The sequence below is a fragment of the Larus michahellis genome, chromosome 3 (assembly GCF_964199755.1).
Source record: "Larus michahellis chromosome 3, bLarMic1.1, whole genome shotgun sequence".
In the NCBI taxonomy this organism is placed as follows: Eukaryota; Metazoa; Chordata; class Aves; order Charadriiformes; family Laridae; genus Larus; species Larus michahellis.
Window position 1 is genome coordinate 13,285,755 of NC_133898.1, and position 26,884 is coordinate 13,312,638.

Below are 26,884 nucleotides of genomic sequence, written 5' to 3' on the forward strand. Positions count from 1 at the left end.
CGCGCCCCGCGGCACGCGCCGCGCACGCGTTACGCATCGCGCAACCGCCACCCCGCGATCTCGCGGCCCGCAGGGCGCGATGCGCCACGCGCGGGCTGCCACGTGCCTCCCGCGCCCCGCGTGATGCCACACGCCCCGCCCCCGTGCACGCGCCCGCCGCCGCCGCCGCCCTCCCCGTGCCCGCGGCCGCCGGTGCAGCGGAGGAGGAGGGAGGGAGGGAGGAGGAAGAAAAAGGAGGAGGCCCTGCCGCGATGGACAACACGGGCAAGGAGCGGGAGGCCGTGCAGCTGATGGCGGAGGCCGAGAAGCGGGTGAAGGGCTCTCACTCCTTCCTGCGGGGGCTCTTCGGGTGAGCGGGGCGGGAGGGAGCCGCCGCGGGGGACGCCCGGATTACAAAGCGGGGTGCGCGCGGAGGGAGGGGTTGCAAAAGCGGGGGCGTGTGGGGAGCACGGCGCGCAAAATGCGGGGCTCGCCGTGGGGCGCGGAAGGGGCCGGGGGGATGCGGGAGGGAGCCGAGCCCTGTGCGTGAGAGCCCGCAGCTCCCGTCCCCGCCGCCTGGCTCCGCCCCCGGCGTAGGTGAGGGTCTCCCTTGGCCTCCGCAGCGGGTGGGCTGTGTCAGGGTATTGAGGGGGGCGGGTGGGGTGGAGGGAAACACAGCCCCCCCCCCCCCCGGAGGGTAGCAGCGGTGAGCGCGGCCGGTGGCGCTCCAGCAGCCCCCCCTGGGTGCTGCCTCCCCTGCAGCTCGCACGGGCACAGCGGTGTGATGAGCCCGCTCGGCCTCTGCAGCTCGGGGCGCCTGCCTGTGCCCCCCTCCCTGCATTCAACCTGCTGTGTGTGTGTGTGTTGGGGGGGGGCATCCCCAGGTCCGGCTTCATGGCAGCTGCGCTCATCCCGGATTTATCCCGGTGCGGACTCACCGCTGGTAATCCTCTTGGGGCCGCGGCATCACCGGGGTTCGCCCTGGCAAGGGCTGGCCTCTCCCCTTATCCCGGGGAGCATCCTCCCCCACGGGCTCTGCTCGGGCTGCTGCGAGCGGTGCCAGGGCAAGGCTTGAAGCCCCCCCCACATCCTCCTTGAGGCTTTTTTTGCAGCTCCGGGGGGGTGGTTGGGCCAAGCTCGGGGTCTTACAGATGATTTTCTGCCCAGCGGAGACACGGTCCCCTCATGGGACCGAGCCTTTGGCTCTCTGCACAGAGACCCTCCGGAGGGGATGGGCTTGCTCGAAGGGGCAATACCCCTAGAAAACGGTAAAGCTTCCTTTATAGTAGGTCTTTTTTTTTTTTCTTTTTTTAAAAGTAGATATTCCTGGGGGTACGAGAGCCGTCCCCAGAAGGGTTTTGGAAAACTAGCAGTTTCAGTCACTTAAATCTCGGCGCTTTTTTTTTTTTTCTTATTTTTATTTTTAAGGAAAGAGCATTTATGGAGTGATGCTCCCATGGAGGCCTTGATGTTTCTAAACAACAGCCTGGAAAAATCTAGTGACTGCGGCCCTAAAAGCAGAAGTTTTAAAAATAAATTCCTGCCCAGCCTCTGGCAGATTAATCGGGAAGGGCGTGCTCCAGGGGCGTAATCCGGCCGGCAAAATTGCTGAAAATCCTTGGAGTGAACCGGCAGAGATTTCGAGAGGCAAATTTCTCATTTTCTTGGGCTAAAAATAGATGCAAGAAAAATCGCTTTTAAAATGGAATGGTGGGTGACTTTGCTCTCGGCATCCTCCTGGTGAAAGGGGGTGCCCAGGCCGCTGAGTGCCCAGCCAAAAGCGTTATCGACAGCCGGGCTTTTTCCTGAAGAGCTCCATTAGCTTGCACACAAGTGCTTTTTTTTTTTTTTCTTTCTCTATTTTTTAATTGAGATTAAAAAGGCTGAAAACCACCTGGTTTTCGACGCCTGGCAGGGTGTAGCGTTACCTCGCGCTGCCTCCTTTGGCTTTAGTTCACGCAAAAGGCAGCTTTCAAGAGCAAGAACGAGCAGTCCAAAAAAAAAAAAAAAACCGCCTGTGCTTAGAAATGAAATGTGGTCAGCTGCCAGAAGAAGGAAGGGTGGGGGGGGGAAGAAAAAAAAAAGGCGATAATAAACGTCGTCACCTCCTGTGCTCCAGCCCTTTCCGGGGCCAGCAGGACTGTGTGCTACGGAGGGCAGTAATGAGCTTGTAGCAATAAGTCCCTGAAGAAATCTGCGTTTAATTAGCTAAAATATTTAACTCCTCTCTCAAAATAAGTTAATCGTTAATCATCTGGTTTGGGGAGCTGAGTTATGCTACTAAACCCCATCAGTTAAGACTTGGGTTGAGCTGTTCTCTTGCTTTGTCTTCCGTACCAGGAGACGTAGAGGTGAAAACCCACCGGCGAGTCGGGGCTTGGTCTCTGAGGTTTATTTCTTGGGACCTGACGAGTGTGCACCTGTGTGCGTGTTACACAAGCAGCAAGTTGCCTGGCGTCTCTTCGTTTTCGCTTTATGTTCGCTAAACGATGCAGTAGTTTGTCGCCTACTGGAGTTTGGTTTTTTGCGGGTATTTTTGCTGAGCGTCTCGTGAGACTTTTAGGAGCCGTCTGCTCCCACCCAAAAAGGAGGGACTCAAGTCAAAGAGCGGATGGGGGCTTGCCTCAGGCTCTCCAAACTCTTCAGGAACTTGCCAAAACCCGAAGCTGCCGTTTCAGGAGTGGGTTTTGCTTGCTTTCCTCTCCCTGCTTTACGCAATGAAAAACTCTGCCTCCCCCTTCTAGCCAGGCCTCAGTTATTCGACGCCTGCCTCCTCCACCTGCTCCCTGTTTGCCGGGGGGGCTTGGGGGGGGATTCTGTTAGGCACTAACCAAATTTTTCCCCACCTCCACAGTGTGTTGGTAATGAGCTGGTACCCCTCCGGAGAGGCTCTGGTGAGAGTTGTGGGGGGGGGGGTGCCGGTCCCCCAAATCCAGATGTCCCCTCCCCAGGCAGCGTGATGCTCACCCTGCATTTTAAAATGAGGGAGATCGGCCTCATCAAGCCCAGAGGGGCCGTGCAACACCCCAAGCTCTAGTTCAGCTTTCAGCTCCCATTTCAGGGGCAGCGTTTCGTACCAGCGTGGTGTCAGGGGCTCTCTCGCTGCATTTCAGGGGCAACACCAGGGTGGAGGAAGCCTGCGAAATGTACACCAGGGCTGCCAACATGTTCAAGATCGCCAAAAACTGGAGCGGTGAGTACAGCCCCCGCTGTTGAAGGGGCTGGGCGGAGGGTGGCTGATGCCGGGGTGACCCACGAGCGCCCGAGCATCTTCCTCTGCGAATTACCACAGCGGAGTTTTCCATCCCAGGCTGTTTCCATGGGGATGGTCCCTGTGGTGATGCAATTCCTCTGCTTTGCCTGGCCCTGCGACGATTTAAGTATTGGGAGAGTGGGCAAAGGAGGGTGCCCTGCGTGTTCCTGATGTTAAATTAGCCTGGGTGCAGTCGACCGTTTTAAAACGAAAGCTCGTAATTCTGCAGGGAAGCCTGCTGAAGGGGTGCTGGCCTGGGTTTGCTCATCAGCAAGGAAATACCTCGGGGTGGGACATCAAATCGGATGGATTTCGCGAGCCAAGGGATCCCCCTTGCTGATGCAGTAGATGCAGGGCGCACCCAGTGAGGATGAACACGCGCTGCCAAGGATGAGCCTGCAGGTCCACTGCGCCCTGTGGGGACGGGCTCAACCGCCGGCAGATGAGCAGCTCCTGGACGCAGTTTGGGGTTGTTGCATCTCTCGACCTCTCTGGGTCCTGGGAACGACAGCTTTGCTGTTTTGCATCGATCCCGCTCATTGCTAGGTTGGAGGGGTACATGGGGTCAGCGTGCACTTCTCTTCCAGCTGCAGGAAACGCGTTTTGTCAGGCGGCCAAGCTGCACATGCAGCTGCAGAGCAAACACGACTCGGCCACCAGCTTCGTGGACGCTGGGAATGCCTACAAAAAAGCGGACCCTCAAGGTAAGGGGAGCGAAAGCTGGGATCGTTTCTTGCAAAGCTGCCTAGCAGCGGAGGAGGTGGCGTGCTGAGGCTTTCGGTAGTTGCCAGCTCCGCGGGGCTGTGGATCCTCACTGCATGCTCTTCGAAAGCCATGATACCTCCTGCACTTCTGCTGCGCCAAAGCAGTCCTTCAGATGATGCAAGATAGTCAGCATCATCTTGGTCTGCTGCGTGGACTGGCATGCACAGGGGTGTTATCTCGAGGCGGTCTCCGGTGCTTTGGCTGTACCAAAGCCTTCGCTGAGCTTTGGTAGGCTGCAGCGCGTTGGTTGTGCAGCGCTGCCCCTAGGCAGCTTCCGTCCTGCTTTAGCTTGACTTTTGGAGACGTACTCACTTCTGAAGGAGTACTTAAGGCAGGTCTCAGGTCTGGATCGCAGTGGGATCCCTGCCCTCAGCTCCAGCATCCTCCCAGGGAAGAAAACAGGCTGACTTTCGATGGGATGAGGATAAAGGGTCTGGATTCTTTAAACCTGGTCGTAAAGAGCAGGGTTGCGGTTGTGTGGAAGGCCTCTGATTCCCATTACCCTAGCTGGGCGTTTGGAAGCACGCCAACCAACCCGCCAGTCTTGACCGTGCTTTCTGGTGCCGGGGGGCTGAGGGCACTATCTCAGGGCAGGTAACAGTTTTATAATTGTCAGACCCTCAGATTTCCTAGAAAAATGTCAGTCTCTGCGTGTTTATGAGATCGGTATTTTGAATTTTGCTCTGAGGATGCAGCCCGACAAACTTGGGGTATGAGTCATTTATATTTTGCCCGTCCTAATTTTTGACTGTTACCTTTCAGTGCCAGAGTTTTTGCCCGGGTGAATCGGCAGGGCTGGCGGTGGGGTGCGGGTTGTTTGGGGTGGGCAAATCAGAATTAGACGTGCAGGTGCAAAAAATGCGGGGGATGCGACATCTGTAGGTCTTAGGGGTTGAAAATGCCACGTTGGGTTGTTCCAGAGGTACGTACACACATACACGTGCAGGCGGGTGTTTATTGAAGAAGCTGGTTTGCGATCTGATGAAGAGAAATGTTACCAGGATCTGATTTTTGGAGGGGGAGGGGAAGATCTTGGGCTGGGAAGTCTGACGTGCTGGCTGACTTTGTTGTTTTTCCTGAACACTCATGCTGCAGAGGCCATCAACTGCTTAAATGCAGCTATCGATATCTACACCGACATGGTAAGAAGCTGCACTGGCAGCTTGTGGACCGATGTGCTTGTAAGAGATGCAGCTCGGTAAATGCTGTGTGTGCTGGGCGGAGGGGGAGCCCCCATCTCACCTGCAACCTCTGCCTTCTCTAGGGACGATTCACTATTGCTGCCAAGCACCACATCACCATTGCGGAGATCTACGAGGCCGAGCTGGTAGACATTGAAAAGGTGAGGATGCCGGGCGCTGCCGGTACTGCTTTGCAGGTGCTGCAGCGGTGACTGCATTCCCTTCCCTGGCCAGAGCAGCGCTGAGCTCAGCGCGGCCGATAAAACCCATCTCCCATCCAGCACCAGGCTTCTCTAGACTCACAGAACGTGTTGGGTTGGAAGGGACCTTTGAAGGTCATCTAATCCAACCCCCCTGCAGTAAGCAGGGACATCTTTAACTAGATCAGGTTGCTCAGAGCCTCATCAAGCCTGGCCTTGAATGTCTCCAGGGATGGGGCCTCCACCACCTTTCTGGGCAACCTGTTCCAGTGCCTCACCACCCTCACTGTAAAGAACTTCTTCCGAATGTCTAATCTAAACCTGCCCTGCTCTAGTTTAAAGCCATTGCCCCTCGTCCTATCGCTACATGCCCTTGCAAACAGCCCCTCCCCAGCTTTCTTGTAGCCCCCCTCAGGTACTTGAAGACCACTACAAGGTCTCCCTGGAGCCTTTTCTTCTCCAGGCTGAACAACCCCAACTCTCTCAGCCTGTCCTCGTAGCAGAGGTGCTCCAGCCCTCGCATCATCTTCGTGGCCCTCCTCTGGACCCGCTCCAACAGGTCCATGTCCTTCTTGTGCTGAGGGCTCCAGTGCTGGACACAGCACTCCAGTTCTTTACGTAGGTGCAAGTCACCCGTAACTTGAAGTTAGCGTTAACGGGGTGACCAATGATTTTTCCCAGCGCGGGTGTCTCACGGGGCAGCCCCAACTCTTTGGTGTGCCGCTCTGCTGAGCAGCAGCATGGCAGGGCTGGCAAAACGCCCAGGTGAGAAACGTTCTCGACTGAAGTGGTGGTTTTTCCCATCTGAAAAGCACTTTGGGAAGTTATGGGGCAGTTTTATAGCTATTTTCTGAGGCGCCCAAAGGAAGCCGCTGTTACTTCTGGTTCACGCTTGAGCGCTGGCCCTCTCTCGTTCCCATAACCAAGGGCCCCGAGCAGGAATCCTGCAGCAGCTCAACTGGCTGCAACTCTTCTGCTTGAAGTTTGCAGAACAAAACCGTATGGTTCCTAGATATTATTTTTCTAGACAATCATTTACTTCCTCAGCTCCACTTCATCGGATCCCATCTATCTCTGTTAACGACTTCAGTGTTGCCTCTCCGCTTGCAGCCCCACGTAAATCAAGCGCTGCTATGCCAGGGCTGTTCCGTTATGCCGTTATTCCATTGTGGGTAACCTGGCAGAAGCCTTGTCGCACCGCGATTATAAGCATTCGTCGTCATTACCTCAAAATTAGCGTCACCTGTGTTAAAGCTGCACTGGAGTTTGGGCCACTTAAGTTCACGGTCAAAATTTCCAAGGGCAGCTCCTCGCTCCGTCGGAAACCCCACAGTGCGCTGCGGCCCTGCTCCCTGTGTGGGTGGAATGGAAAAGCTGCTGTGAAGGCGGTCGCTGTACGCTGCTCTGACCAAAAATTGTACTTCAAAAGTGGCACTGAAAGCGCAATGTTTCTGTCCCTAGGCGATCGCACACTACGAGCAGGCCGCAGACTATTACAAAGGAGAGGAGTCTAACAGGCAAGTGGTCTTTGTAAAAGAGTCCCCAACAGGGAAGGTCCAGAGACGGGGATTTGTTCTAGGTGTCCCACATTTCACCTGCCGGCTTCTTCTCAAATGTCCTTTGGTGGGATGCCCAAGTCCTACTTCGATAGGTTTCTGTTTAAGGTTCTCGTCCTGCGTGCAGGCTGGTCTGGTTGGGGATGCCCGTTTGGGGTGCAGACAAAGCACGGAGCAATTGAACACTCTGTGCTGAGTTGAAGAGCTTCACGCCTTTCCGCGTGTTTTCATTTTGGCTGTTGGAAAGCAAATTCCCTTAATTTGCAGCTTCTGGGTCCCACTTTTATATACGCTAAGCAGTACAGGTAGGGCTTGGAGGTACCAGGGCATGGGTTTGTGTTTCCCCGGGACGCAATTACTTATTTTAACGCTGGTAATTGATTGTAGCTCAGCCAACAAGTGTCTGCTGAAGGTGGCTGCTTACGCCGCGCAGCTGGAGCAGTACCAGAAGGCGATAGAAATCTACGAGCAGGTGAGGACACGTGCTTCGTCCGATGGGGCGAAAATTTCTTGAAAGTGGGTCAGTGTGTCGGTCTCCCAAAATTGCCCTGGCCGAGAAGCTCCTACTCTCATTTATTTTGGGGCTGATGACGAGGCATGGTTTCCTCCTTCGCTTTCAAGAGTTGCTTTAACTTACTAAAGGCGATTTTCCCCCTGAATTCTCTGGTTTCTAGATAAAGGCTGGGGAAAGCAGGGGGAAGGAAATGTATAATTACGCTTTTGATCGTATTCACAAATGTGTTTGGGGGGAAGTTTCCTCCCAGTTTTGTGAACTCGATCGCTCTGCCTTTTGTACCAGGTGTTTACCTGGGAATACTTGCAGTTCCGCTTTTCTGCTTCCGGAGGGTGAATATTGGAGCGGGTTTTCACCGAGTCAACTCGCTTTCCCTTTCCTGCGTCAGACAGAACGCAGTGAGGGACCAGCGTGGTACCCCAGACGGGTGCGGTGGCTCCCCGGGAGGACGGGCTGGGTGGATGCGCTCTCGCAGCTGCCTGCGGGTTTCTGACCTCACCTGCGATTCCTTTAAAATCTGCCTGGCTTCCCAAAAGCTTTTTGTACGGACGCCGGCTTTTTTTTTTTTTTTTCCGTGTGGTCTTTATTTGCATTGTGGCGCTGTGTGTCATTTTAATCAGCTGTCCTGTTTTTAATTCCGTTCTTAATGATGTGGTTTTCTTGCCCGATTCTAATGATAGCTTTTTATGCCTAGGTCGGAACAAACACGATGGATAATCCTTTGCTGAAGTATAGCGCGAAAGAGTATTTCTTCAAAGCCGCTCTGTGCCACTTCATCGTGGATGAGCTGAACGCAAAGGTCAGTGGGCTCAGGGCGGTTATCCCAAACTTTCTGCATCCCTCTTCGTCAGCCTTTTGCCATCTGAGACCCGTTCTTGCGTGCGCAGGGATTTGTCCGGCGGCTGCATGGACTGAAGCTAGAGGTGCCAGAGCGTCGAATTGGATTCACTGTGAATACTTTCCTAAGCTCTCTGTGCGGTTTTAGGACTCGAAGGCAAAAACTGAAATAAAAAGCCAAGCAGTTTGGCGTGAAATGAAATGTAAGGGTTACCTTCTCTCTTTCAGCTTGCGCTTGAGAAATACGAAGAAATGTTCCCAGCGTTCACAGATTCCCGGGAGTGCAAGCTATTGAAAGTGAGTAACGCCAGTATTAAAATAATAATCGTGCTTGAAAACGCGTACTGCCCCTTCCTTTGTGCTTTTTCCCCTCGCTGTAGATGCGGTCATTTAGCCAAATGTTTTAGAGGGCATCAAGCTTCACTTTGTGGTGGGTTTGTACCGCACCTATGGAAGTAGCAGCGGCAGAACGATGATTATTCTGGCTAACTTAAAAAAAAAAACCCAAACCTATTTCTGTGTTCATGGCGGGTGGTTTGACTAGGTTGTCAAAGGTGCCGCTGCTGGACACGTGGGTGCCCCGCTGTGTGGCTGCAGAGGTCCCCTCTCTCCTGGGGAGGGACGAGATGCCCGCGCATCAGGAACATGCGATAACAGGTTCTTTTCAAATTTTTCATGGTGTTTTCCTAGAAACTGCTGGAAGCCCATGAGGAGCAAAACTGCGAGGCGTACACCGAGGCAGTAAGTAGTCACAAATTCGCTAAGGCATGCTCACGGATGGCTGGTTGTTCCTCTTTTTTTTTTTTTTTTTTTTTTTTAATCTTTTTGGGGTGCGCATGCTGTTAAATGCTGGGTAACTGGTTGCCCGCGCTCCACGTGCTGCCGCTGAGTCTGCTGGGGCGAAACACCGGGTGCTTCACGGCTGAACCGTCCTGCCGTGAAACGACCCGCAGGAGAGAGGGGCGTTTAGCAGAGTTGCTTCCAGCCCGTGCTCTAGCGAGTCCCAAACTCAATACTTTAAAATGATTAGTTTATCATTGAGAGTCAAGTAAAGGTCCTGCCTGGTTTTGCTCCAGCTCCCTTCTGTGTTTTAACAGTGCGCTTAAAGCACTCTGTGTGATTTTTGGATAGATAACGTTTTTATTCTATTTTACTTCTTTTTCTTCTGGGAAGACCGGAAATTTTAAAAGACGGTACTTCAAGTGCTGCAGAACGCTTCTTTTGCAGCAGTCTCATTTGCTTCCTAATATCTCGAACCGTTTTTTTTTTTTTTTCCTAATAGGTTAAAGAATTCGATTCGATATCGCGGTTGGATCAGTGGCTTACAACCATGTTGCTTCGCATCAAAAAGTCGATCCAAGGAGAAGGAGACGGGGACCTGAAGTGAATCATTCGTGGTATTTGTGGCATGCAGCCTAAGCAATCTGTTCTTGTGTTAACAGCCAAGGACCACTGTGGGATACGTGATAAAATACCTAGCTTGATTCTGTTGCTTACAAATCCAATGACTTGTGTTGTTTCTTTAGTATCCTGCTCTTTGTCGTGACAACGTGGGTAGATGAGAGGCGATGCTCTGGGTATCACTGGCAGATCTTTCGGAGGCGAAAGAAGCCCTTCTGGCAGAAGCCCTTTCTTGGTTTTGTTAGCTGTGAACCTAAAGTCCGCACTGGCCGCCACTATTTTTTCCCCGCTGTTGTGTCTTAAGGCTCAGTACCATTGATTCCAGCATGTGAATATTTTGTCCGTGCCAGTGCAGGACAAATAATTGCTTCTGAGCTGTTGCTGTGTTGTTACCATTTTCTGTTTCTAAATGGACCTCTGTCAGATGCGCTTGGACCTTGTTGGTTTGTTGGGTTTTTTTTTGTTTTGTTTTTTTTTTTTTGAAAAAAGGGTTGAGCTTTTCCAATGGTGCTAGTGAAAGGCTTTGTGACTCTCATAGACAGCGCGCATGTGTGTGCATACATCCTACGCAGCTACACGTGCGCACGTGTAGATACAGAATACTTCACGACCTAGTGCTGAAAGCATCACGCGTTAGGGGATAGGACCGCTTAGATTGGCGTCAGCCCCCCAAAGTCGTCGCTAGTAGACACAGTTAATGGTGTATTTTGTATTTCAGATCTTAAATATAAAATGTAAGGTTCTTCTATATTTTCTTGGATCTATTTTTCCACTTAACTTTATTTTGTGGTGCATCCCATCCCTCCTACCCCTCAAGATGACGTGACCCGAGTAATAATCTATTTTTCTAACTTTTCATTTACGCGAATTCCTGCTGCCGTCTCTTCTGGAGGTCTTCTGTGCGTGCCGGGCGGTACCCCTTAGTTTCTGCCCTCTCCGCTGTTGGCAACGCCGCCTCGTTCTTGTGACGTACGAAGGCATCGCCCGAGCCTTGATGTTGTACAGAAACCTTGTTTTAGTCGTCTGGGTGACAGATGAATGGCGCTTGCTTTGAAAAGGCGTAGACACGTTTAAAAACCTCCTGTGGTAATTTTAGAAATGTGTTTTAAAACGTCTGCCCCCAGGGCTCTTCCGTGCAATGCTCTGTTTAACCGGAGGCGATTAAGCCACCTACCTGCTAGTCCACGTCTATACATTAAGAAGGACTGGGGAATCCTATGCAATTTGCCAGTTGTCAGTATTTCTCTGTTAACGAAGCGATTTTCAGCTGCGCTACTGACACGTAAAGAACGGAAAATTAATTAAAGTAATTGCTTTATTTGGCATGACCGCTGTTTAAGCGGGTCCTTTTTTCCATAGCCAGCGCAGGAATAGCGCAGTAGCCCCCGGCAGGCAGCTTGGGTGGGCACTGCTGCCCAGCATGGGCTCGGGCCCTCGTTTCTCGTGGTGAAACGATTGTCTCTGGCAACCAAAACGCCGGCTTTTGCGCTTCTCTTCAGTTTGCTTTAAATCGAGATAGTTGAGGCAAACGGCAAACACGGCTTGGCTTATTGGTGTAAGGGGTTTAGTTCCGTTAAAGTGGTACTTTAGCTCTACCACTGGCTTATGAAAAAGAAAAGCAAAATAGGCTCCTGCTCCATGCCAACTTATTTTTTTTTTTTCTCCTCTAACTGCTCGGACTGGTCACTTATTTTCCATAGACTAGTCTCTGCCTTGTAACTTGAAAGAAAAGCTGTGCAGAACTGGCAAGGCGAGCGCATTAAAAAAGCCTGGATGGACGTTGCTTGTTCTTCCAGGCGACTTCAGTTTCTTCACTTCTCGGATGTGTTTTTAAAGCTACTGCTCACGATCAACCTCTGTCCACAACAAACCCATCGCTTTACCTTAGACCACCACGTATCGCATACGTCTTTCCACAAACCTGGCAAAGAGATGCTTTAAATTCCATTTAGGTTGTGGTCCTGGCCTGGGTCCACCCGAGAGGCTCTGAGGGATGGGTGCGCACCTCAGCTCATCAGGCACAAGGACCAGCTGACGCTTTCTGAGGGTGTCCTGTTCCCGTACCAGCGTCCTTCACGTGCTTGTGCCACCTCCACTAGGCAGAGAAAATACCGGGTCTGGGAAGCAGCTAGCGCGGCAGGTAGGTAATCTGATTGCCAAAGCTGGATTAGCTGCAGGCGTGCTCTCCGTTTGGACGAGAGGGCCCAAAGATGTAACTGCTGCCGAACTGTGCTAAAAGGATGGGGTTGGAACAGATTTTAACTCACCTGTTTCGTTAGTGAGCAAAGACCCATCGTATTGCGAGTTTTTGTCTTGATTTATAGCCAACGCCTTTGAGCCTCGGGCAGGGGAAACACAGGCCTGTGAGGTTTACTTTTCCTAGTGTCACACAGAACCGAGGCGAGCATTTTATGCCTTTTTTTTGTTCACTTTTCCAGTTGTCGGTATTATGCACAGTTGTGATAAGATGCATATGGAGCTGGTGGACCAGAAGACCGTACCCATGGGGTTGTGTGGTCTGTTACTACGCTCTGGATTAATATCATTAAAATACAAATGTTAATTCTTTCCAAGTAGGCTACAGCATGTCCTCCAGTGTATCAGTGGTAAATTGTGACCGTTTTGAAATGACAATCATCTGCCACTCCGCTGTATTTCCCGCCCCCCCCAGTACACAACTCTGTACTATGAAAACTTATTAATGAAATGGCCTTAGCAAGAATATAATGTTTTGTGTGAATCCGTACATTAATAAAGTGAAAATCATGAATGTTAAGTCGTGATAAGTGTTCTTTCCCGGGAAAGGCAAAAAGGCAGGCAAAAAGCTAGCGCCTGACGTAAAGCCGCAGGGTGTGATGATAAAAGGCGGCATGCACAGTGCTGCCTTTCAGTCGCTCCAGTGACCTGTTGAGGTGAATACTCACACAGGAAAGCACCAGCTGAGCATTTCACAGTGACTGCCACGCCGCTTCACTGCTTGTTGTACGCTGGATCACCTGTAGGACACGGGAATGTCCTGAAGTGTCACACTCCCTAGTTTTTGAGGAGCGTTTCTTCGTGCCTAGCTAAAGAAACCGTTCCCAACTCGTGGAAAGATGAGGCGTAGCCCAGGCTGTCGGAGTGCTGGATTGTCACTCTGGGGCAGCAGGGCATCTCTTGCAGGGTCTGAGGAAGAAGCTCCAGGCCTGCGGCAGAGATGAGTTAGGACTTAACCCAGTCTTTGTGCATTCACAGCAGTACGCGGAGGGTACAGAAACAACATTTGATTACGATAACCAAGTCACTGGAAGGGTCAGTCTTAAGACTTCAATATTTTAATAAGAACAGTTCATACGAGTAACTCACTTCCGTACATTCATGGAGTACAAAAGTTTTCCCTGGCTACAGGTACTAATGCTTAGACTTTAAATATATCTACAAACTCTTTACATTGGTCATTGGGAATACTGAGCTTCAACAGGAACGTCGTGCGTGAATAAATATTTCAAATATAATGTCTTGGAAATGTTCTCTTTTAAAAAAAAAAATTCCCTTTCTATAGATTAAGTTATGATTCCACGGTAACACGTCGGACATCCCTTTAAGGTTCAAAAATAGCTCTGTGCCACAGTTTGGGTATCTTTATTGCTTTGCCAACCACTAAGCCTTAGAACGGGCCTTGACAAGGCTTGATTGTGCTTACCTTTACGCTAATGCAATCTTTCAGAAAGTTTTTCTCACAGCTTCAGCTGAGAAAGTTTCTGTTGAAATACTACATTAATAGTAAAATAAAGAGAAACAGAAAAGCAAACCAGAAGAATTCATCAGAAGAGCTCCAGGTTTTTACGGAGTGGCACTGTGAATCTGGTCCTGAGTTTGAAGAGTTAACCATTACCAGCAAGTTGCTGTTGATTCACAGCTGCCCCCAAAACCACAAGTCACCCCGGTCAGGTGTTTCTTCCTCAGTGCCAGCTATTTCAAAGGTTCCTTCCCTGCACAGGGAAAATAGGCCAAACCCTCCCAAGTGCTCCAGTGAGGTTAATCTGAAGGCAACCAAAGTAACTTTCTCCTTCCAGCTCAGCTTCCCTGTTAGCAAAGGTGCCAGAGCTTCAGGAAACACAGAAAATGCTTCCCCCGGACAGAAATGCAGGCGTCCCTGTGCAACAGCTTTCCCAGCAACTAGATGTGAGGGGAGAGAATGAGGAGGGGATGTACTCCCTGGGGAAGGGCAGGAGAGATGAAGGAAAGCTCTGTCCGTCTTGGTAAGAAAAGCCCAACCAGAGGCGTGATTCTCATAGCGACTGGTGGTGCTGGGATGTGCGAAGTTGCAGTTTTGGAGCGTGGGCTGAACAGCAAGTCATACTTGGGCCCCTTAGTCCCTCTGCTCACTTTGTCACATTTCCTTATTTAAAGCAAACAAAAAAAAAGCGCATTGCCAGGGTTATTCCCCCAAAATTTAGCAGCAGATGCTAATCGGAAAAAAACCTTTGAACTGTAAGTTTATTCATCACTTGTGTTCTTAAGGCCTGCCACTTAACACCTCACTGAGGAAAGTTAAACAGACACCAGCCTAAAACTGCCATGCAGATTCCAACACAGTCTTACAAAATATTCACCTAAAGGCCTAAATCCCTTGAATAGTCCAGTACATTTTTCACTTATTCGCATCTTTTTATGCCATTAGCCATAATGACTGACTGCCTCCTGTTTGTAACTGAATTTACCTGCAGAGACTCTCGCGCTACTGGTGGAATTAGCTGGAGCAACTTGACAGCAAAGCAGTAATTAACTTTTCCCACCAGAGTATTATTTAATTTAAAAGTAAGCGCGCAGTTCGGAGCAACAGCGGTGTTTGAGTTACGGTGGAGAAAAGAGCATCGCTGACCTACATGGACCAGCAGAAAACAGCTTAGATAGATAGATAGAAGTTAACAGGAAAATGGCAATAAGCTGTCTTTCTACGCTAGCTTTTCCAGCATAGCTGAAGTACTACTTTTCATAGACATTTGTCCAAGAGAGGTTTTGGTCTCTTAATTGCCAAGCTCTACGTTAAGCTGGAGCAGCTAGAAGATGAAGACTGAATACGAGTGTCAAACTGCACCAGGTTTTGCTGAAATGTAAAAAATAACACCACCACCTGTACGGATAGAGCTCTCGGCTCCTACTTGCCCCTTTTGCAACTAGAGAATCTTGCCCCTTTCGCAACAGGACTCAGAGGGTTGTGATTAATGGAGCAGGGTCGAGTTGGAGGCCTGTAACCAGTGGTGTCCCCCAGGGGTCAATACTTGGACCAGTATTGTTTAACGTATTCATCGGTGACCTGGACGAGGGGACAGAGTGTATGCTCAGCAAGTTCGCTGATGATACCAAACTGGGGGGGGTGGCTGACACCCCAGAGGGCCGTGCTGCCATCCAGCGTGACCTGGACAGGCTGGAGAGCTGGGCAGAGAAGAACCAAATGAGGTTCAGCAAGGACAAGTGTAGGGTCCTGCACCTGGGAAGGAAGAATGTCAGGCACCAGTAGAGGTTAGGGGTGGACCTGCCAGAAAGCAGCTCTGAAGAAAAGGATCTGGGGGTCTCGGTAGACAGTAAATTATCTGTGAGCCAGCAATGTGCCCTTGTTGCCAAGAAGGCCAACGGAATTCTGGGCTGCATAGGGAAGACTGTGGCCAGCAGGCCGAGGGAGGTCATCCTCCAGTGTCTGGGCTCCCCAGTTCAAGAGAGACAGGGGACTACTGGAGAGAGTCCAGCGTAGGGACACAAAGATGATTGAGGGACTGGAGCATCTCCCTCATGAGGAAAGGCTGAGAGAGCTGGGACTCTTTAGCCTGGAGAAGGCTGAGGGGGGACCTTATTAATGTTTACAAGTATCTAAAGGAGGATGGAGCCAGACTCTTTTCAGTGGTTCCCAGTAACAGGACGAGGGTAACAGGCACAAGCTGGAACACAGGAAGTTCCAATCAAATATCAGAAAAAACTTCTTTACGGTGAGGGTGACAGAGCACTGGAACAGGCTGCCCAGGGAGGTTGTGGAGTCCCCTTCTCTGGAGACTTTCAAGACCCGCCTGGATGCAGTCCCGAGTAATGTGGTCTGGGCAATCCTGCTCTAGCAGGGGAGTTGGACTAGATGATCTCTAGAGGTCCCTTCCAACTCTGAAAAATTCCGTGAAAACTCCTGGAATGAAACTCCTGATCTTTCCAAAGCTTGCTCCCACTTATATTCCCAAGGAGCGAGGTGGCTCACTGCTTGGATCTTTGGCAAAAGCAGAGAGAAACCAACATTTCCTGAAAAGCAAGTTAGTAATATTTTTTTAGTGTATGAATTTCCACTAGGGAAAACGCAATTAGTTTCACTAAGCTACTAGGCCGAGAAACACAACATCATTTCTCTTGATTGTACAGTGTGTCACCAAATCAACTGCAAATCAAACTCGCACCTTCTTTATAACCTATCTGAATGTAGGTACTTACTTTCACTGCAGGCCAGCCAGAGCAAACAGGCTGAACTACACCCTTTTATTCGCAGGGAATAAACTTACTAGGACTTCTGCCTCCTCTACCACCCTGTTGTGGTGTTACTCTGCCCTACCATCAGGAGATGGAGCTGTACACATTGGAGGTGGATACGAATTTTTCGAGGAAATTCTGGAAATCCAGTGCACGTCTTTAATATCTAGCCCTGCTTCCTTGTTATAGCTTCTCCTAATTCCCTCAGCAGGTTATTGGCAAAGTCAAATAACTATACAAAGGGTGCAGCTTAAGCCGGACTTGTAAATACCCAATTATTCCATATTCACCAAAGCGTGAAGCTGTGGCTGAATAGAGTCTGTCTGTGTGTGCAGCACTGTCAGCTCACTTAAAGTGGTAGCTATAAGGGCTTCCTGGGGTCCCGGAGTCCCATCTGACTTACAGTCTGTTCCCGTGGCAGAACCGTTGTCATGCAGTGCAGTCACACTCCCCGGGACAGCAGTCAAGTTTTGATAGTGGCCATTTTCAGAGAAAGACAGCAGCTTCTCTGGTATTTTAGGTGAGACATCATATTCTTCATCAGGGAGCTCTGTTTTGTGACCTTCGTCGTTCTTAGATGCTCCTTCAACAATGACAAGGAAGGACTTCCAGGGTGTGTTTTTATCATGTATCTGAAAAAAACCCCACCCAAAACCAGAAGGTTGAACACATGATGACTGTCCGGGAGGCAAAAGCTTGGATCCAGCTCCGTACCTGCTGCTGGTAGAAAAGGTCTCTCTTTTCATCTCACATAGCTATTCCAAAACTAGGTCAAGTATACAGCCATGCACTAATCTGTGTCCCTGGTGAGCTTCCTGTTTTCATAAAGCATCTAACCAGTCCAGCAGAGAGCCTGGCCCAGAAAGTGAATTCTCCTGTCACCTGCGAGTTGCACGGGGAACACGCTCAGAGGTCACAGAACAAATCTGTGACTGAACAGGCCTCAGACACGACCTGTATGGGCTGTGCCACAATGGATTAAGAATGGCTTCACTGCAGACTCAAGACTAAACGCAAACCATTTGAGTATTGTAATGCCATGTCAGAGGGCGGGCGATGTGCTAAACCCAACAAAAACTGGGCAGAAGTCCCCTCCAGGCCTGACGAAGTTGACAGCTCAGTATGTGGCCACGGAATAAGGCTCGAGGGCTACAAGGTAGTGGGATGACAGGTTCTTACCGAAGTGTGCCGTCGGAGGGTGGACTTGTCGGTGAAAGTTCGCCCACAGGCGTTGCACATGAACGGCTTCTCCCCGGTGTGTATTCGATGGTGCCGCTGCAGCGCGTTCAGCTGCGTGAACTGCTTACCACACTGGTCACAGCAATAGGGTCGTTCACCTCAAAGCAGAGCACAGCATTAAAGGGGTGATGTAGTTGCATTACATGCGTTACTCACTGGGGAATTCAAGTAACCCCTGTACTTCAGGAAACAACAAGGCATGCACAAGCATCTTCAGAAAAAAAAACAAACAAACCAAACCAAGATGTTTTCAGAATTCTCACAGTTGGGTAAATTTTGACATATCTGAAGTAAGCAGATACTTACACAATAAGAGCTAGACCCACAGCCTGCATAAATCTGTGCGACTTCTGAAGCCTCCCCATTTTTGACATGTATTTTCCATTAGCAACTGAAGTCCTGTCCCAGAATACAAGCTCTCTTATTTACACGGTACTTTCTGTGAGCATGAATACCAGAGCTGCTCGTACCCACTAGGCTACCTCCAAATACATCACAAACTGTCTTGCTACAGTCACTCTATTAAGCACTTTTTGAAACAGCCACATGTTTACTCCTTCCTGTGCTAAGGCAGAAAACGGGATACCAAAAAACTTTATAACAGACGCAAGTGGAGTCACAAAAAGAGATGACATTCCAGAACAGGAAAAAAACCTATTAACATCAGCACTGCCATGCTGATGTGCCCTGCTCCCCCTGCTACACACTAGACATACAGATACAGGAAGTAAAGAAAGAGGAAGGCATGGCAACAGAACAAGAATTTCATTAACACTGAGAACATTGGCAAGGACACTTCCTACGGGGTGGCCCTGGCAAGGACACTTCCTACGGGGTGGCCCTGGGTAAGCAAGCCATTTATTACATGACGAAAGTAACGTGAGTATTTGCAACCTACTGCTTTTGCTGAATAATGTGGACTTCGTGAATGCTGGGCAAGCGGACAAGAACGACATCAGCTCTCTGCAGTGCATTCCTCAGAGTTAAAATGGACATAGTTCTTTGGTCACTAATAATCGTCTTACTAACGCAGCAGCATTATTAACAATATCTGCATAGCTCTTGGAAGTATTTCAGAGAATTGACGTAACTCAGTGAGAAGCACAGGGAGTACTAGGAGAAGGGAAGAGGATGAAAGAGAACACTCTCTCAAGAATTCAAATGCGCTCGCAGGGCAGGAATTACAGTAATGGGAAATCCTAGTTGAAAAATTCCTTGTCCGAATATGCAACTGTGAGGCCTACATCTTTAAATCACAGAATCATAGAATGGTAAGGCTCGGAAGGAACCTTCGGAAAAATTGTGGCGGTTTGTTTCACACAAAAAGAGCACCTCCTTCCTACCTGTGTGAACTTTTATATGCTGGTAGAGCGAGTTCCTCTGTGCGAACGTTCTGAAGCAAACTTCGCATTTGAACGGTTTGGATCCAGTATGGATTCTGTTATGGTGTTTCAAGTACTCCTTAGAGGCAAAGCTCTTCCCGCACGTTTCACACATAAAAGGCCTTTCCCCTACGGCAAGAGTGAAAAGGAGAATTAAACCAACATCATGTTTGAGAATGCTATTAAACGTCACACGCAAAAACGGAATGCTATTAGATGCAAATGAAACATGTGCCAGCCTCACAAAAGGATCTGAACAGGCCAAGCGACAGCAGTGATCTCTGCACAAGGCACAGAGCTTTCCTGCGAGAAATCTGCACAAAATCCTCCAAGCGCAAGGGCAACCACGCCTATCCAACAGTACACTGATAGCTTTACGTAGCACATGAAAAGCCCAGGGAGATGTGCAGCTAGCATTCTTCTCAGCATCTTTGGAGTGTTCTGGTTTATTCCCATCACAAACACAATGCCGCATGCCTCTGATGAAAGGCTTCCACCCATAAGCAGCCAATTTTGGTTATACGCGTCTTGAAAAACACTCTTGGAATTATATTTCATTGTAATTTAATGTTTTCTGCTATCCACATTTAGTTACAGGCTACCAGCAGGAGGCAGAGCGTTTTAAGACAGGTCAATTAAGAGATGCAAAAGTACCACACACAACTCACAGGTGGTACAAAGGGTCAATTCAAAACACCAATTTATACCCCAAAAGATACCTGGGAGAAGGGCATGTGCTTTTAAAAAGATTTCTTTGCAGATCAGGATAAGCCAAGACAGCTGTTTTATATTCCTTGGGCTAACTGTTCCAGACTTACGGAGAAATCATTCTTCTCTTAAGAATTTAACTACACATTTTATTGATGACAGATCTTAGGATATTGAAGACTATCCAAAGTCTTGGATCCCAGCCAGATGGGAACTCTTTTTTTTCTCTTTCATCAGCTCCTTTTACTCTCTCCACTGTCTGCCTATCCACCTACAGGAACCTTTCCCAGTAAAACTGTACCTAGAGATGAGAATATCTGATTTTATATAAAAAGCAACAACAAAAAAGCACTTTCTGAATAAAACTAACATCTCCTGGTTTCACAGCAGGCCTCCTCCTATACGTAGTATGTTGCAAAAGAAAGCCTTACCTGTGTGACATCGTTTGTGATATATAAGCATGTGATTCTGAGTGAACCTGGCACCACATTCATCACAGACAAAAGGTTTTTCACCAGTATGGATTCTGAAATGAGAAAGAAACATTAAAGCACCGAGGTATGCCTCTTTTCCTTTACAGCACAATGCAAGTCACCTTCACTTTGCGGCTGCTCTCTGACTGTACGCCTGCACAAGACTTAGTGTCTTTTAAAAACACCTTCAGCTGGGCCAAATTCTGCATTATGGTTTCTGCAGTGCTGCTTTTATTGATCGTGCCTGTGCTGCATGATAAAGGCCCAGATCCAGAAATTTCTTTAGGGTAAAACAAAAATTTTAAAGTTAAAAACCGAGTAAAGTTTAGAAAACTTGTATCCAGATAGACAGACTGAAAGAAAAATGTAACCATCTTGGGATCTGAAGCAAAGCAGGTATACTTTATATTGCTGACGCTACCAATAAAATACTCCACACAGACTATGAGTGACACGTTCCCTGGCACGCTGCTCTTGCAGGGCCACCAAGCAGAGTCACTGACTACTCTGTAACGAGTGGCACCCACGAAACAGAATGAAAAGACGCCACTTTTATACAGTCAGTTTTCTTGATGTCACCTCAAGCCTTCAGTGTGACCTCCTGGGGAAGGCTGTGCGTACATGAAGGGCAATATACAGAATTGTCGCCTGTACCAGTATTCCAGTTTCCTCTAGCTTAAATTTTCAGCCCATGCACACATCAGGGCTCTTTTAAATAGTGCTACAGGAACACAGCCAACACAGGCCAGTTTTCATGGCAATACACCAACAGGAGAAGCACAGCTGTAAAAATATATATAAAAGAGATGAGAAATTCTCACCACAGACTGTCACAATACACAAGTTAGGACAGCATTGAGTTTCCAGCACTCAACAAGCTTACTGAATAGTCATAGAGATACAAAATGGAGAAGAAACTCTACTTATGCCAAAAAATAATTTTTAAACAGCACAAAGCAAGTACTTGCGGTTAGGAAAGGACACATGATGAAAGAGAGATGCCGTACAGATGCATCAGCAGTAACATCATAGCAGCACTCCTGAAGAAGTTTGCTTCCCAATGCGCTTTTTACCACTGGGAATAAACCCACTGACTTCAAACGGGGCAGTAAAAGAAAGCAGTGGTTAACAAACCCTTCTGCCTTGCAGGAAATGCCACCTAGGCATACACTGACACTACCTGCATTCTCTTTTTGGATCCAAGTATTAGTTCTTCAGGATATTTCTTTTATACCTCCCTCTCCACGCTTACCTGCTGGCTATAATCTGAACTTTGGTTGCAGATGACTGCTTTTTAGACTGATAAAAGCAGGCTAAAGCCCTTACTAGCTAGTATTTTTACCTTGATAAAAAACGACTCCTGTGTGAACTTTCAAGATCACATGTCTGCACCTCCACCTTTGAGTCTCACCACAATATAAGTGCTACAACTGATTTCATCAGCTCTGCGTGGGTGCCTTCCGTGCTTCACTCACCTCCAGTGATGTGTCAGCCTGCTTCTAGTCACATATCAGTTGTTTTCTACGCTTAGCACCCAAATCTGGTGTTCTTCTATTTAATACATGGCCATTGTATTAAATTGAAATTATTCTAATAATTATTCTAATCTTTTTAGAATATTTTCATACTTATTGCATAACATTATTCTATTGACTACAAAGAGGCATCAAATTAGCCCCAATCCTCGAAATAATTCAGCATGGGAGTTGCTTTTCTCACGCGAAATGTCCCATTGACTCTTACTGGGTCTACTCCCTTGAGAAAAGTTAACTGAGCGCTTCAGCAGCAGCAGGTTTTGTCCCACGCACCTGTACTTTGGCTTAAAGAAAATTATAGCAACTCCCTTAACCTGAAAAGCAGGAAAACCCCAAAAAGCTATGAAAAAAGGAAATATGGACCCTTTCCAGTCAGCCATGTTTTACATCCCCACTTCACTTGAAGGCTCAAGGTGTGTTCCAGGCGATTCTGCATCTCCCCCCAGAATCTAACAAGGCCACTTAAGTCTGTTCATACCTCATGTGTGTTTTAAGTGCAGAAGGCTGAGAAAATTTAGCCTCACACTCTGTGCACCCATAAGGCTTGTCGCCTGTATGCGTCCTTTCATGGAGCCTCAAGGCAGTTTTGGAGCTCAACCCCTTTCCACACTGTTGGCACTGATGACGCTCCCCACCACCCTCATGAACCTGGAGAATGTGCCTCTTGACGTCCTTCTTCCTCTTGAACTTCTTACCGCAGAGCTCACAAGGGAAGTGGCGCTCGCTGCTGTGGACATGGCGCTGATGGCTTTTTAGGTTGCACCGGTTGGCAAAGGTCTGACTGCAGGTTTCACACCGATAAACGATTTCGGCTGCAATGCCATGGCTGTGCTTTATGTGCTTGAGAAAACTTTTCTCATACAGGAATTCCTTCTCGCATGTGCTGCACTTGAAGTTACTGCCTCGTTTCTTTTTATCCTCTTCGGATTTTTTCAGGTTTTCTTCTGATTCAAAGTTGCCATCGCATTCTTCGCTTTCCGGTTTGATGTCATTCTCTGCTTGCTCCTCCTCCCTCTCCATATCACACATATCCTGGTCTTGAGGATATCTGTTTTCTTCAACAGCAACCTCTTCATTCTTCTGCTGCTCTCTCAGCCGCCTCGTGTATTTCTTCTTTGGGATTTCCACAAATACTTTCCTTCCAGCCAGTCTCCCACTTGCCCTTCTGATTTTGGTATAAGGAGGCTTCATCATTTCCTTCTTTTTGTCCATTTTCTCTTTTGGTTTGGTAGCCGGCATCTCAGGAGACACCCTATTGCTGGGCCTGTCTGCTGGGGAATCTGGAGGATCCAGAGGACAGTCTGCCTGGTCAGCCTCTGCCACAGCAGCTGCATTGGACTCAAGCAAAATGCTTGGCTGGGTAGAGCTCTCTTCCTCGGAGTTCTGGGATTCAGAGAAGTTTTGCAACTCCAACAGCACTGATTCAAGCATCTGCTTCTTTAACTGAAAGCAGGTTTCCGAGAGGTCCAAGCACTTCAGCTTTTCGGCTATTTCTAGCATGCGCTGCACTCTGTCTTCTTCCACTTCTACCTTAGCAGTGTAGACAAACTCAAGAAATGACGCAAAATCAGCAACCTGGACCTCATTCAAGAACACGTTGGTCCTTGGGCCATCCATGCCCTTCTCATTAAGGAAAACCTCCTTGAAAAATTTGCTTGTTGCTGCCAATACAGCCTTGTGAGCAACAAACTCTGCCCTAACACCTTGATACTCCACACTGACAGTCACGTCGCAGAGGTGGCCCAGGAGACGCAGCTGATGCATTTCATTCAGAAGGTTGATAGGAGAGGACTTGGATTCCAGTAAAACTGCATTACTTTCCATCTTTCTTCTCACTGCAAAAAGCTGTTAACAACACAGCACGTTAACTATTTGCACGGAAGCTAACAGAACTCAAAGATTTCAGCGGCCAAAAGTCAAATCCAGAATGTCTAGAGTGCTTCACTTCAGATTTAAGCATTAAGATGCTTGAGCTTAAGTGATCAGACTTTCAAAGGAGCACTGTGAAAAGTCTGGCTAGAAGTGCAGATTTCCAAAAGTGTCACCCTAAGGGGCCATATCTAAAACCATGCCGCCAGTCATACACAGAGATTTCTCTTAAATTAATTTGAGTTTAAGTCGCAACTGTAATCTTACCTGAAACACTAGAGATTATTAGAAACTGTAATAGGGACAAAGCAAACAGAGAAAGATCAAAAGAAATGTTCTCATTAAGGCATGTGGAATTAAGAAATTATTCTCCCTCCTAATCAGGCAATATGAGAAAGGTAAGATTAAGTAAAAGTTAACTGCAATCCTAAATAAACACTTCCTTAAACAGGCTTTCGAGATAAGACTTTTAAACAAGACTCGGATAACATTCCAAATGCTTAATTGACCAATGTACAGGAGACTGCATAATCATATTCTTAAACTGTAAACCTAAGAAATCATAAGGCTTCCTCAAAGTGTCTTCTTTTGCAAAAAATTCATCACTCAAAATGGACTTACAGCCTCTAAATTTGGAATGCCCATTTGCAGCCTTACAAATGGCTTCACTATTTCCACGACCGATTAGGTTATGCTGTGTTTCCCAGCAATGTTTTAAGCTGCTCCAAGGTTCTCAAAAGAACTGATTTAAAAAAAAAAAAAAAAGTTTCATCCCAGAACAAACACCGTTTCTATGAACTTTGAGGATGCTCTGAGCAACACCCTCCCTTGCAATCTATTGAGTTTTACTGTCTTCCAAGCAACTATGTATGTATGTATTTTGAATCTGAAGAATTTATTTCCACAATAAAAGCTAGCTAAGGTTTGTTTTTCTCTGTACTTGCTCAGGTACAGTAGACTTGCAGCCTTTTTTACACAGCACATTAGAAATCTTGCTCAGAAAGATAAATCAAAAATACAGCATATGAATGGAATAGAATTTTTATTAACTTAACAGTAAGGAAGCCATATTAAGCATGAGAGACACGAGAATAATATTCATAGCATCAAAACAAGATACTCTTTCTCCTCACATAGAGATATAAACTCCAATTTTAGTCCACACTCATTGCAACAAACCAAAAGTTAAGACTCACATCCCAATACAATTTTCTGTTAAAACAGTTTTGGTAAAATATTTCTAAGAAACTGTAAAATGGAAAACTACAAAACACAGTTTCATGGAGGCTATTAGTAGCCGTGTAAAAATGAATCCTTCATGGACTTGATGCTAGACCAGGTAAAAAGCCACAGGGAGCCCCTACCCTAAGGAGTTTACAAATAAGGCAGATGAGACCAGAGGGAAGCAGAATTGTTTCCCCAACCTCACGCAATAAGCAAGTGGGACAACAGGGAACACGATCAACCATGGGCACCCAAGCATCTACCTTAGATGCTACAGAAAAAGATTATCCTCAGCTCCAAACATTTCCTATTTCCTAATCCGTGCATCTTCAGCTCAGCAAACTTTTAATATTAAGATTTAAATAGTTCCATTAACGTTATTCTACTAAATACCTGAAAAAACACTGTTACCAAGTTACGCTTACCGCATCTAAAATGAAAGGCCCAGTAAGGGGACAAAGAATCGCCTGTGCCAGCTCAGCGCTCAACAAGCACCTCAAAACACTGTCCACTCTTATAAGCAAGCCCCAATGCTACACTTTAGTTTTGATAGAAATTTTATATGAATGAGAATAACATGATTCGACCCCTGACTGAAAGGCCAACTCATAAATAAGCACAAAAGATGATGTTTAAACATAGCTTCCTTTTCTCCACAGTCACTCTCTGACTTTTCTTCATGACACACTGGCACTCCAAGTATTTGAGGACGAATTCAGCAAAGACTCGCTGAATGCTTTATCTGAAGTAATCAGTGATATAAAAATGCGACTTTTTTCTCCCAATGTCATTATTTTTTTAACTACGTACGTTATTTCACAACTATCCACCTATTTTCCATTTGAGAACACAGCAAAAGCTGTGGTCACATGTAGACAACAGCAATCCCCGGCACGAAACAAGAACCCAAACCACAAACTTCTCCCAGCGGGGTGAATGAGCTCATAACCGTACTCAGCTGCTCATTTCAGGAGCTGACCACAGATGCGTGTGTTAACAGACACATTGTGCCAATTCCTTTTTTCTTAAGGCTGCAAAACGTAAACCTCCTGTTCTTCCCACCACAGTGTTTGCAGAATCAAAAGCCACTGTGAAAACGCATCGCTCACTCTCATCACTAGCCTTCTACTGATTTGGAATTTGTTCAGAGGAAGAGCAATAATCCTACATGTATGGTAAAATGTGGTGAGTTGTGAAGGCTTTTCATTGTGAAGGCAAGTACACTGAGCTGCTGAGTGCTGGGTTGCACAACATCTTCAACACAAGTATGATATATTCATCTTAATAAAGACAAGGCCTGAAAAATCTGCAAACTGAACCTGCCCACTAGGACTAGCCTGTAGAACTGAGATTCAAATAAAACCAACTCTTGCATACCGTCAGCCATTGTACCATGAACGCATCCCCTTCCAGAGGCAGAACTAGCTGAAAGAGATAAAAAGCGCCAGCTAAATTTAACAGATTGTGAACCCACCAGCTTGTCTGTTCTTCTGCACCAACAATTACACATGGCCTAATAAGAGACGTTACTGCTAGCACCAACCTGCTTCATTTAGGACTAAAGCTACCATAATAGCACCGCAACAACCGGCACAGTCCGCAGGGCTGAGGCGGAAGTTAAACCTGTGAACCAAAAGACAGCACGCCGCAGCCCACAGCCAGCCCGAGTTTGAGATGACAGGCGAGAGCACCCCAGCAAGACCCGGCGGCGCCTGTTGAGAGCACAGGGGCACCCAGAGATGAGCGCTGACCCCGGCCCAGGCCCGGACACTCCTGCGAGGAAGGAGGATGGGACACTGCCACACGAGCAAGGCCAGTCACCCTCCTCCTCCTCAATCCTCGACAGGCTTCTTCCTCGGCCTCCCCTGCTCGCCACAGCGGCCCGAAGACGAGGGGCCTGGGGACGGGCTGCAGCCCACACGCACACCTCCCCCTGGCCGAGGCCGCCGGGGGACAGAGGCACCACGGCGGTTCCGCCTAGGAGAAAGGGTCGCCCCCGCACTCACCGCGCAGCCCCGCCGGCGGAGCGGGCCGGGCCGGGCCCTGCCGCGCCGCTCCTCACCCCACGGCCTCCGGGCGGCGGCCGGAAGCGCTGTCGAGCCTAGCCCCGCCCCCCCGCCCTGACAACGGCCGGTGGCAGAGAACGGCGCAGGCGCGGCCGCAGCGCGCAGGAAGTGACGCCCGACGAAGCGACCGGTGTTGCTACGCAACGCGGCGCAGCGGATCCGGCCGCGGCGGGGATCCTCCGGACGCGGCGGGGAACCATCCGCGTTCTTATTCTT

At 48.4% G+C, this 26,884-nt stretch overlaps 2 protein-coding genes across 3 annotated transcripts; one reads left to right on the forward strand and one right to left on the reverse strand.

Annotated features, from left to right (window-relative positions):
* Positions 1 to 18: 18 nt before the first annotated feature.
* On the forward strand, positions 19 to 12,462 carry LOC141740277 (beta-soluble NSF attachment protein). The gene is made up of 11 exons (XM_074578674.1): positions 19 to 349; positions 3,093 to 3,172; positions 3,820 to 3,936; positions 5,093 to 5,139; positions 5,262 to 5,339; positions 6,840 to 6,895; positions 7,322 to 7,406; positions 8,143 to 8,247; positions 8,514 to 8,582; positions 8,976 to 9,026; positions 9,568 to 12,462. Exons 1-11 carry the CDS (start codon positions 252 to 254, stop codon positions 9,670 to 9,672), a joined length of 891 nt encoding a protein of 296 aa, XP_074434775.1. The 5' UTR covers positions 19 to 251; the 3' UTR covers positions 9,673 to 12,462.
* Positions 12,445 to 26,862, reverse strand: LOC141740276 (GDNF-inducible zinc finger protein 1-like). Of its 2 annotated transcripts, none has more exons than XM_074578673.1 (7): positions 26,609 to 26,862; positions 21,988 to 23,354; positions 19,933 to 20,027; positions 18,755 to 18,922; positions 17,352 to 17,509; positions 16,576 to 16,804; positions 12,445 to 12,871 (listed from the first exon to the last, which is right to left on the reverse strand). In XM_074578673.1, exons 2-7 carry the CDS (start codon positions 23,331 to 23,333, stop codon positions 12,720 to 12,722), a joined length of 2,148 nt encoding a protein of 715 aa, XP_074434774.1. In that variant the 5' UTR covers positions 23,334 to 23,354; positions 26,609 to 26,862; the 3' UTR covers positions 12,445 to 12,719. The 2 variants fall into 2 exon arrangements, with proteins under 2 accessions (XP_074434774.1, XP_074434773.1); XM_074578672.1 differs by lacking the exon at positions 12,445 to 12,871 and adding an exon at positions 12,967 to 15,950 and having other exon boundaries at positions 26,609 to 26,711.
* Positions 26,863 to 26,884: the final 22 nt, after the last annotated feature.